The 12,934-nt window shown below is 37.8% G+C and overlaps 1 protein-coding gene across 4 annotated transcripts in view; it reads left to right on the top strand.

Moving 5' to 3' along the window:
- The window catches only part of LOC127526682 (cadherin-related family member 4-like), a 109,093-nt gene that overhangs the window by 40,716 nt on the left and 55,443 nt on the right, over positions 1-12,934 (top strand). For all 4 annotated transcript variants that reach the window (XM_051922815.1, XM_051922811.1, XM_051922817.1 and 1 more), the window contains one exon: positions 4,980-5,092. In XM_051922815.1, coding sequence (XP_051778775.1) covers positions 4,980-5,092 — 113 coding nt within the window. The remainder of the gene's footprint in view (positions 1-4,979; positions 5,093-12,934) is intronic.

Below are 12,934 nucleotides of genomic sequence, written 5' to 3'. Positions count from 1 at the left end.
CTTCAGTACCTGTTGACTATGCAGCACACATGAAAGAAACGTATGAGAATATGGAACTGTTGATGAAGCACGTCTAGTATAGCAGGTACGATTGGAATATCTGTGGAGATCTTAAAGTTGTTGCTCTGTTACTAGGACTGCAGCTCGGCTATACAAAGTACTGTTGTTTCATCTGTAAATGGGACAGCCGTGCCAAAGAGTCTCATTATTCTTGACAGAACTGGCCACTCTGTACAAAGTTATTTCCAGGACAGAAAAATGTGGTATATGAATCACTTGTCGACCCGGCAAAGATATTTTTGCCTCCTCTTCACATAAAACTGGGACTCATGAAGAATTTTCTTGAAAGCACTGAACAAGGACCTTGTTATTTAACACAGATGTTCCTAAGAATAACTGACGCCAAGATCAAAGAGGGCATTTTTGTTGGCCCCCAGATCAGACATGTTATGAGTGACAAGCAGTTTGAAAATCTGTTAGTTGGGCCAGAAAAAATTGCCTGGAAAGCCTTCAAAGTCGTTGTTGACAATTTTCTGGGCAATTACAAAGCCCCAAACTACATTCAGCTGGTAGACAAACTTCTCAAAGCATACAAGACAATGAAGTGCAACATGTCACTCAAGATTAATTTCCTCCACTCACACTTGGACTTCTTCCCTGCAAATCTCGGTGCTGTCAGCGACAAACACAATGAAAGGTTCACCAGGACATTGCTACGATAGAGAAACGATACCAGGGCAACTGGAATCCGTCAATGCTTGCTGACTACTGTTGGACACTGCAACGTGATGCACCAGACATTGAATACAAAAGAAAATCAGGAGCAAAACACTTTAATTCTGTTGAATTTAATAGCTTATGCAAAATATAAACGTGACTAAATACGTTAGTGTCAGTAAACATATAAATATCTATTTCTCAGAGTTCCTATGTGATGCAGTAAAACCAAAACTATATCTGTGCATACCCAGTAGGTACCTGTCACAATCAGCAAAAACTTTTCAGGAAGCAAGACTTTTCAAAAAAATTGTTGTGCACTATCTAGTCCTACTTGATATTGTATACTTCTTAATCAATGTCAGGAATACCGCAGCTCCTTTCAATTTTTGGTGCATGTCTGAGAATTGTTACAGCACTTAAGAACTGCTTTGTTCTGTGCACGCAACAATATAAAAGATAACATCATCTTTCCAAGGTTAAGATTTAATTAGTGGAAGAAGAAAAGTGAATTCTGTGGAGGGACATACAAAAAGGCAAGCGTATAAAAACACAATGAAGATCTGAATTCAGGAAAATGAAAAAAAAAACAAAAAACAAACCAGAATCCAGAAAACAGAGGCCAAAAAGAAAAAAGGCAGCAATTCAAAAACACAAAGAAAAAATTTCAGAAATCTATTAAACACTAGATCAAGGCATGGACATAAGACTTCCACAAAGGTGAAAGTACAAAACACCTTTGCAATGGCTGACTTTTCATGTCCTTCTGTCAATATCCCTAAAGAAAGAGGAAGGCAGTGATCAGACAGCACTCAAGAAGAGTGGAAGCAAGCAGAGTCTAAAACATTCCTTTATAAAATGATTGAAGAGAAAGAATTTTTGCATTATTAGGCAGTTTTAGTTGTCTGAAATGTTACAGAAATACAGTAATATACTATAGTATAAGAGATTAAAATATTTCTCAACTGTACATACTAAACATTAGTGTAGTACTGTAGTTGTGTTTGCATGACTCTAGTAAAGTCCATTTTGTACATTAATTTAAATATTTCCTTCATAACATTTAGTATGAAAAATATAATTTTGGTACTGTTTGTATACATTAAATTATGACAGGCACTAATTTGGTATTTTATTTTATAACAAGGTATACCAAAACTGGAATACTAGGTATCCTTATATTCTAGTCTGAATCAACTGAATTCCTAATGATTATCAGTTTTTCTATACTTGTTATCTAAAACTTAGGTTTGAACTATGCGAATAATACAGTAATTAAAAATCAGATAGAGTGTAATATACATACCATGGTGTGTTGAATGCAAAGTGTAATACATTTGTGATACTGTATCTGAATTTCCTTATGGAATTAATATAGTTTATCTAATCTAATCTAATCTAATCACTATGTGTGTTTATCTCATTCTCATTTTTTCCTGCTACTAAGGAGTATTAGTTATCTCATTGACCTGAAGCGACCAAATAATTAACAGCTGGACTGTAGTATGCAGATTATGTTTCTGTTAATTACAAAATCTGCAGCTATCTGCTTTTGATTTTATTGAGATGCTATTGGACTCTTACCAATTAACTTAAATAAGCATAATTACTTTCTTCCTTAAGGTCCTTAACAACTGTTTGTACAGGTAGATGGCAAAATAAAGGAACAACCACAGTTGTCTTAAAAGGTCATTAACCATAATAGGCCACCAGAACAGCTTAGGTGTATTTTCTATATGCTGCTTCAGAACTCCCCAGTTGGATTCCTCTTTAACATGGCTAAGAGCTAATGACTGGAATTACCATAGTGAATGGTTTGCATTATGGTCATGCCCCTCAAACCATTCTTAGACCACTCTTGGTATGTGGATTAAGTCATTACCATACTCAGAGATTGTATTGTTTTCAGGTGAGAAATGCTTTCGCACAAGATGATCACTCACAATTCATTTATTATTGTATTTACCTTTTGTTCTAAGGGAATAAGTGGAGATGCTTACCACGCGATAATAGCTCTTCCAGAAATATATATTTTTGCCTGTAGCTTCTTTTTCATTGGCCCTTGCTGGCCATGTGACCCCACACCCCCACTTCACTGAAGCAGGCCATTACGTGTTTATTGCAATTTTACGTTCAATATGGACTGTGTGGCCCTTATTCCGACCACAGTACTCCTCTCTATACACTATATGTCTAAAATTAAGTGAACACCCCTCCAATTTATTGAGTTTAGTTGTCCGAGCCACACCCATTGTTAATAAGTACATAAAATCAAGCACATTGCCATGCAATCTCCATTGACAAATATTGGCAGTAGAATGGGTTGTACTGAAGAGCTTATTGGGTTTAAACGTGGTCCTATCATAGGATGCCACATTTTATCACAAGTCAGCATGTTAAATTTCTGCTCTGTTAGATCTCCCCTCATCAACCGTACATGCTATTATTGTGAGCCTAGGTTTGGAAGATGCCAGGTGAAAACTACCTTCTGGACTGTATGGTAACTACTGTAAAGTCTGGTGGAGGAGGGACAATGGTCTGGGTCTGTTTTTCATGGTTTGGGCTGGGCCGTTTGGTTCCGGTGAAGAGTATTGTTAATGCAATAGCATACAAAGGCATTTTAGGCAATTTTCCATTTCTAACTTTGTGGCAACAATTTGGGGAAGGCCCTTTTCTGTTCCAGCATGACTGTGCCCCACTCTACAAAGTGAGGTCCATAAAGATAAAGTAACTCAAGTGGCCTGCACAGAGCCCTGATCTTAACCCTATTAAATACCTCTGGGATAAATTGGAACTGCGATAGTGAGTCAGGTCTTCTTGTCCGACATCAGTACCTGACCTCACAAATGCTCTTTTTGCAGAATGGGCACACATTCCCACAGATGCACTCCACAATTTTGTGGAAAGCCTTCCCAAAAGAGTGGTGGCTGCAAAAGGGAAGCCAATTCCTTATTATACCCATGGTTTTGGAATGGGATAGCCAACAAGCTCATATAGATGTGATGGTTAGTAGTCCACAAACCTTTGACCATACAGTATATTTCTCAGGTGGATACGTTAATATTAATGCCAAGGACATGACAGTTTGGTCCACAGTTGCTAATGTACAAGTAGTTCACCTTAACTTTCATGCCAGCATCACCTTAGTCATTAATTCTTGTAAAGTATCAGCGTGTTTAACAGTCATTTACATTAAAGGTCCTGCCATATGTGTGCTAAAATTGAGACCTCTCTCAAATTCAATTAAATGTTTTGTTCAAGTCATAGCATCCAACATAATGAGCATCTGGATCTGCTTGGCCTTTTTGTAAATTTTCAGGAACATGATGTGAAATTAGTTGCTTAACAATCTCAATCACAATATCATTTATATCTCTCACTTACATGAAAGATACATGCTTTTTTTATTTTGTCAGTTACCTGTACATTATGCACATTGCCTGTCATTTATTCAACAACTAGTCATTTAGGCCGTTACAATAACGGGCGCTAGAACAGCAGTGCATAAACATTAGTAGGAACAGTCTATATTAAATGGCAAGGGACTTTGACCTCATTCTTTTTGTTGGTCATATTTTTCTTTCTTTCAGCCTTTCTTTTGTTGATGTTTACTTGCTGAGCTGACCGTTCTTCGTGGGCTGCCGCCGTGTATTGTGTGTCTTTAATTTGCTGTGACAGTAATACTGTCTTGTATGTCCGCTGGCTTATACGTCCGTAATATACCTTTCATTTTCTCTGGCGGTAATACAGGCGTGCACGTCGGTAATATGCCTTTAATCTCCTCTGACAGTAATACTGGCTTGTATGTGGCTGTAATATGAGTCACTGTATTGTGTGCCATTTCCTCTCGCATTAATACTGGTTTGTATTTCCGCAAAACGCCTGTAACTTTCTCTGAAAGTAATATCGCGCATCGCACCGTGCCCCGCGCGTGCGTACTTCACCAGAAGACACACACACACGGACACCTGGACGCACACAGGGATTTTATTAAAGAGGATGACAATATTTATTTTAGCCAACTGTGGAGCAGCTATGTCATGTTTGCGCTGTTTCAAGTAAGGAAATGGCAACTATGAAATATTAAGTGGTGTATATCATAGATGTAGGAGCAAAAAGTCACTGTAGGTTAAACAGGTTGTGTAACACATGAAGGTCATGTATAACCATAATCATTAATTCTTATATAAATATTAGAAATTATACATTCCTATACATTTTCTTGAAGAGTAATATCATTGTCTATGTCGTATTTATTACAGAAGTACAAGATTACTATTTCTGCTTTTGAGGTAGGAAAAGCAAATCCCAAATCTTGTACAGGAGTTCTAACAATTGATGTCAGCAATGTCAATGATGAAGCTCCTATTTTTATGTAAGTATAAAAACTACTTTAAAAATATATTGAGTAACATTGCCGATAGGAGTTATGAAATACTGTAACAGTATTTCCAGGCAATATAAGTTGACTTGATCTATCTTTAATGATTACATTTGTCATTTTTTAAAATATTTTTTAAACGTGAAGTCCTATTGGGGATAGCATATTTATTGAAGGCATATTCATCCATGTTTTCTTAACCCACTGAGGGAAGGGTGGCAGGGAAACTGGAGTCTATCCCAGCAAGTATAGAGCACAAGGAATGATATAGTCATTAATTTATTAATTTTATAAATTTGCTTTTCATTCCTACACACAGAGGAGATCACATGGAACAAGAGTCTATAGTTCCACTAAAATTAAAAATTTCATTATTACTTTCTTACCTTGCTATGTGTATGTTGGCAAGACTAATCTGACATTTTAATGAAGTTGTTCTGATGTAATAATTTTGAGCATGAAGATTCTTTTGTATTGAATTGTAATTGTTAATTACTGTCAAAATCTCCATACATTCAGGAAATTTATAGAAGTGAAAGGTTTTGCAGTTGTAATAAGCTGACAACAATATAGCTTCAACTTTAAAATTATACTTGAGTAATGGTATAGTGAATACTGCTCTTGCTGAAGATTAATTTTGAATCTCAGCCCAGGTATTGTCTGTGTGAAGCTGCATACAGTATATCCCCTGTGTCTATGCGAGTTTTTCTGTAGGTACAGTCTCTCAGTTTTCCTCCCACATTTCAAGGGTATGTAGGTTATGTTGATTGGTAAACTCCCACTCTCCAGTCCAGCAGCTCATGCTGTTGTACTGTTTTAGAAGTGTAAATGCACCTTTGCAATGGCCTACTCACACCATGATTAGAATCGGTAACAGTACAGTACTGTATTTTTTATTTGTGTCTTTTAGAAGTATTGTTACACACACATTTTAGTCATGCACTTATGGTCTTTCCGCACTTGTTAGTCTGTTTCTGATGGCTGTCCAACATGCTTTGACTGATTGTTTCAAGAAATCCCATTATGTTCTTTGGTGGTAACATGTGGTGACTGTAGACTTTCTGAGAAGCTTTTAGTGAGCACATGGCACTTGTTGTTGTGGAAGCCAGAACTTGTGTAAATGTCAGTGATCTTGAATCTTCCCCATCTAAAAATAATGAATTTGTATTACAGAATGTGTACTTTAAATTCCTTTACAATTGCTTTGTACCCTCTCCATGGATTCTATTGATCTTGAAATGATACCTTAAGTGCTCATCCATATGAAGCCTATACTATACTATATTATTTGCTCGTATTTTTTACCCTTTCTAGTTTACATTCCTTCTGATATAGATAGTAATTCTTTCAGAAGATGATCAAGGCAAACATTCAGTTACTTTTCTACATGTCATTTACTTATATTGTTTATCCATGTGGAACAGCTCTGAAATAAACAAAACTTTTGATGCTTTCCTTTAAAAACATTAAGAGCTAATTTTGATTAACCAAAACTTTCTTCATAAAAAATATAACACTTTAAGAACTAAGTTTAAGGTTAACATATTTTCAAGCAGCACTGTATTTCTACAACAGAAACACTATATTATTGACTTATATGACCACCAAATGGGTGCTGCAGCACCCCAGACCCCAGAAACAAAGGCACAGACACAAGTCTTAATTAAAATAAAGGGTTTTGTTCTTTTAAATACCTTCACAAATAGGTTTTCAGAAAGCACACAGCACACACAACACAATTCTTCAGGCTCTTTCTTTCTCCTCCACTCCTCCAGGTAAGCCTTGTCTCCTTCCTCTTGGTATTGGCTAATGGATAATGGAGGCTGCTCGTTTTATTTAAAACCTGGGAACACTTCCGGTGTCCTGATACTGTGGCTGGGGAGTACTTCTGGGTACATCTGTAACCCCATGAAGTAAGGCCAATAAAACCCCTCAGCGCCCCTTGGCAGCACCCACAGGACCCAACAGTGCTGCCCATAAAATTTTCCATATGCCCTGTGGGCCTCTATAGCAGTACCAAAGCCCAGGGTGCTGCCACGTAGGGTACTGGAGGAGACAATGTCTGGAATAATTAATTTTACCTTGTCCTTCCATGCTATTGGCATCCTTGCCAGGTAAGGATCCCAGTTCTGCTCCATCCGGGATGCTGGTCTCAGTGTGCCATCTCTCACATGGACTACTTTTGGACAGTCTCAATAATTGCCAAACAAAATTTCCTGCATGGGTTAATTCATTTGTGTATATAGTGTTCTTAGAGTTCAAGTGAATTCAGTAGGGGCTTAAGAAAATCTTAGAAACATAACACATTTTTGGCATATATAACCTTGCTTGGATTTACATTGCTGATTGAGTCAGTTTTAAAAGTTTTCTGTAGAGAGTATCACTACCATTCAATGTCCAAAACCAGACCACCAAATTTCATTATGATTGTTTCAAGTCTAGTGCAGAAAACACTGACAACATTAAAAATATCTGCTCTGAGAAGCTCAGGTTCCTCTCACCCAAAGACATTTCTCAAGGTAAAAAGCAAATATGAAGTTTTAAATTTCATATGAACTATTCTTAAGTAATGTACAGTATAAAGTATAATGTGTTGCCCACTAAAAAAATAAATCATTCAATCTGCATAAAATCCAGTACATAGATGATTAAAAATTATTGCAAAAGCAGGTCAGAAGAATCTATATATATAATTCACTAAGCCGCCGACAAGTAGCCACCCATGGAAAGCACACCGGAAGGGGTGTGGATTCACTAAACCGCCAACAAGTAAGACGCCAATGACGCACGCAGGAAGGAGCCACACCCACCAACTCTTAGACCATTGGATACGACGAAAACTTGCAGAGCCACGCCCACCAACTCGGACGCGACGCCTCGAAAAACATGCCGTCATTTCTGTTTGTCTGTGCCACAGTCCACTTGCAGCTCTGAGCCACGTTGACTGTGGTTCACACAGAGGCAGCGCCACAGAGAGACAGAGGCACACACAGGCAGCGCGAGAGAGAGAGCCACGCACACACACAGGGAGCGCCAGAGAGAGACAGGCACACACACAGACAGCACGAGAGAGAGAGCCGCGCAATCCTTTAAAACTGAGGTTAAAACACAATGAAGGAAGCAGTCTTTAAAAACCAATAAGCCCTGTGCCTCTTTTTCATTAGCGTCTCACCTGCTTCACTGATGCAGGCCCTGCAACAGTCGAGACGCTCTCTCACCAGCTCACGAGTTGGGGGTGGGCACATGAAATGTTACTTTTCTTGGTGATTTATTACATTACCAATTTTTCAAATGTTCATTTTCTCCCTGTGCTTAAAAATCATTAAAAAAGTGGCCTGATTATGCGGTGTATGGTATGCCGCAGGTTGGCTAGTAATATATCTTTTGGCAATAAGACTATACACGGAAATAGTTTGAATTAGGTAAAACCTCTTTTGTTGGTATTACAGATTGCAATGCATTAGCACGGAGTCATGTATTTGTCTAAAGATGCACTGGGACATATGCAGCAAAGCATTATTCAGTGGCTGTTCCAGACAAGTAGACGCTTGTATTGGATTGGCACGACACAGTTTATTGCCAGTGCCTCACAGCATTAGTGTCATTAGCTCAAACCCTAACCCAGCAGTGTACTGTATGTGCGGAGTTTGCACCTTTTTTAGGTGTCCATGCCGACTTTCTCTGAGTCCTCAGACTTCTTTCTACCTCCCAAAGACATGCAAGTTAAAATGATTACAGATCCATACTGGTGTGAGTTAAACAGGAAAATATGGTTGTGTGAATGAGTGTGTCCTATGAATGACCAGGACTACATTTAGAGGTTGTTACTTACCTGCTTCATGTGACACTGCATTGAAGTAATCAGGTTTAGAAAATTAATGGAGGATCAGTCGATTACTGGTTAATGCTGTTCCCTCACAAATCCAGAACATTAGACCCGGTCACTCGAGTGCAGCTTCCACATTCATCCCATATTCATATCGGTGGTTCAGGACACTCTTGATTTAGTTGCACATGTTAAATGAAATTTGTTCTGGTAATTGGCTACAACAAATTAGCTTGGTTTGAGTGAGTGTTGATGAGTGCTGGTGTGTGTTGGTGAATGTGATTGTGTCATGCAGTTCATGTGGGTTTTGTTTCAGCTTTGCACCTAAAATGTATGGATAGGTTTAATTAATTGCTGCTTTACTCATGTAAAACATCCACATCAAGGATTGTGGGGAGCACGTGGCCAGTCATGTTGTGGTTTGGAAACTCCCTACTACAGCAGATATCACCAGACGCTTGTAATTGTTATTTGGTAATGTTATAAAAATGATTAAATATTATGTAAAGTTGACATACACATAACAATAATGTCTCTATAGGCCTATAATGGCGCAATTTAAAATTGCTATGAATCAAAACTCTGCTTTGGCAACAGCAGAATTGCCTCATTATATTATAGACTTGAATAAGTATCAACCAACAAGAAACTTTAAAAGGCAGTAATTCTTGCTCAGAACATGGAGTCTTCAATTATAAACTTTCTCTGCAGCAGATTTAGCTATATATATCCATCCATCCATCCATTTTCCAACCCGCTGAATCCGAACACAGGGCCACGGGGGTCCGCCGGAGCCAATCCCAGCCAACACAGGGCACAAGGCAGGAACCAATCCCGGGCAGGGCGCCAACCCACCGCAGAGCTATATATATATTATATATATATATATATATATATATATATATATATATATACGTATATATAGGCTAGGCGTGTCTATTAAATAACGAGACTGATTAAATAACTCACCTTTATTTATATGTATTACAAATTTAATGCTTGTCCCCTTCAATATACTCCCCATTTGCACTAATACATTGCTGCAGTCTTGTTTTCCACTGGTTGAAGGCATGGAGCAAATCAGTTTCTGTCTGCTGTTTTAACACATCCGCCATTTTCTTCTTTACAGCATCAACTGACTCAAAATGTGTCCCTTTAAGCACTGATTTAACTTTTGGGAAAAGATAAAAGTCGCACGGTGCTAAATCGGGAGAATATGGAGGATGTTCGAGTGTAATAATGTGCTTGTCAGTCAAAAACTGCTTTACAGAAAGTGCTGTGTGAGCAGGCGCATTGTCCTGGTGAAGAATGAAACCATTTTCCCACAGTTGCAGCCATTTTTTTCTGACTTTTTCTCTCGACTTCCTTATAATAATGCTGGTTAACTGTTATGCCTTCTGGAACCCATTCTTCCAAAATTACACCCTAGATATCGAAAAACACAATGAGCATGGCTTTGAATTTTGACTTGCTTTGTCGAGCTTTTATCATTCTTGGTGATGACGGTGTTTTCCAGTGCATTGACTGTCTTTTGGTTTCAGGATCATACTGGAAGATCCAGGTTCCGTCACAACTGATTACTTTATGAAACAGGTTTGGATCTGCGTCAAGTTGCTGCAGAATGTCAACACAACATTCCTTGCGACGTTCTTTTTGCTCTGGTGTGAGAACCCTATTGGCACCATCTTTGCACAACTTTTAAACTTAGCATTTTTTCGGCACACTACAGAAAACACAACCAAACTAAATGGCGACTCACAATCAACTGAACGTCATAGAGTGTTGCTGCTTGTCATGCAGGTTCAGACATGTTCAAGGTCACCACGCATGCAGTTATAACCAGTTCTGACTGCTTTGTTTACTAGGTGGAATCACAGTCTCGTTATTTAATAGACACACCATATATATATATATATATATATATATATACTGTATAAGTATTTGATCCCCTGCTGCACTTGTAAGTTTGCTCACTTACAAAGAAATGAACAGTCTTTAATTTTTATGGTAATTTCATTTTAATGGAGACTAAAATTCAGAGATGAATATCAACAAAAAATCCTGAAAAAACACATTACATAAAAGTTGTAAATTGATTTGCATGGCATTGAGAGAAATAAGGATTTGATCCCCTATAAACCAGCCAGAATTCTGGCTCCCACATATTTGCTGTGTGCCCCTGTGGCACTCAGATGACAATCAATCAATCAGTCAATTCCAGATACTCCTGATACTCTCAACGTGTATTTCATAATCTGATAATCTTTTTTTTAATTTCTTTATTTCTTTAGTATTTTATTAATCATGTGTGCATGCGTAATGTCTATTATTGCATACAGTGTAACCATGTGCACGTGGGCTATGATGTTGACTAGGCATGAGACAAAATTTCATCTGCAAAATAAAACACTGACAATACAAAATGTGACACTGTATTGTGTATTAGGTGACATAATCACATGACTGAAATGAAACATAGAGTCAAAAACTTCTTAAATCAAAAGCAGAGAATTTTAGAATCCTATTGAAAAACTTGAATTAAGACATAACATGACAAACTCGGCGCACTTTGACAAAACCCGTTATTCACTGAACCTGTTAAATGATATGAAGGTGAAAATTGTTGGCGCATGAATTAGACATCCCTGTACATGAAAGTGAGCTGGGACTGCAGGTTGAGTGTCTCAGAAACACAATTTAGTGAGCCACATCTTTGGACGAGAATACCCTACTGTATTCTCTGGCTTGTTTTTAAAATGAACTCTGTTGGAACTGGCATAGCACAAACCTACCGTATTGGAACAGATATCATGATATACTCAAATACCACTGGGAGCAAGAATCTGTGGTCAGTGCAGCTCTCATGAGCCACACATGTGAGAACGAGTACTTGAAACATCGATATACCTTTTACTGATACTGATTCAGAAATGGGGGTAAGTTACAACAAGGAGGAATTATTCAGCAGTAGATCACGTATCATCTCAACAGCAGTCCTCTAGCATGGTGGGGATGGAAAACAGCCAAATTCTCAATGCTTGCTTTTTCTGGTCAAACCACACGTTTGTACCTGTTATGTCTGTACCCAGAGAGTGAAGAGGACATTGTCAGAGAGGAGAGCTGCTTCATGCAGAGTGTTGACATTAAATGTAAAAAATTATTATTATTCTCATTTTTCATAAAAGGAAATATAACATGAGTTCTTCATAGAATCAGTCAGGATCTGCTGGATCTGATGTTAACTCCGAAAACAAAAAGATCATTTTAAAGTTGGATGGTTTCACAAAGCAGTTATTTTATATTATAGATTTATAGGGTCTTTTTGTCAATTGTGAAGAGTACAATGAAAGTCTTCCTTGCATGTGCTAATCAACATGCAAAGCGTATTATTTTTGTTTGAGGACAAGAGATCTGAGTGTTTTAAAGTTTCAAATATTACCAGAAAGCCTTGATACAATTAGATCCTTTGAGTACTTAATATATGACATCAATACTAACCAAGGATAGTTACTAATTACTAATATTACTATTTTACAGACGTCTTGATCCTAAACTGCCTGCTTGTGTAAGGGATGGCCCATCAGCTTTAGAATTTAAATCCAGGGTAAAGACTCACTTTTTGTTAGTCTTATATTCACCAAATAAAGCTGCTCATTAGCGGTTTATACTGCAGCTCTGTGTACTAATCATTTTCTCAAAAGTAAAAAGGTAGTAATTATTATAGACTGGTAATGACCCTTTTGCTTTTCTCCTCTGTATCCTGCTCTGGCACTTGCTGGCACTGTTACAATGCCAAGCTCCGGTCCATAGACAGTGATACCAAAGATTTAACCAAAATCAGTATCTGCTTCTTCTTGAACTCTTCAACATGTGCTTATAATATACCCAGGAAGGACAGGCAGCGAGGCCTAATTCAGTAGAAATGTGACTTAACAACTGCCCTCCCAAAGGTTTCTTTACGGTAAACTGAACACTAATAACTGTATAACTAATAACTAATAAGTATCACC

Source organism: Erpetoichthys calabaricus, chromosome 1 (assembly GCF_900747795.2).
Source record: "Erpetoichthys calabaricus chromosome 1, fErpCal1.3, whole genome shotgun sequence".
NCBI lineage: Eukaryota > Metazoa > Chordata > Cladistia > Polypteriformes > Polypteridae > Erpetoichthys > Erpetoichthys calabaricus.
Note: the sequence above shows the minus strand (reverse complement) of the source record. Positions and strands in the feature narration are given on the sequence as shown.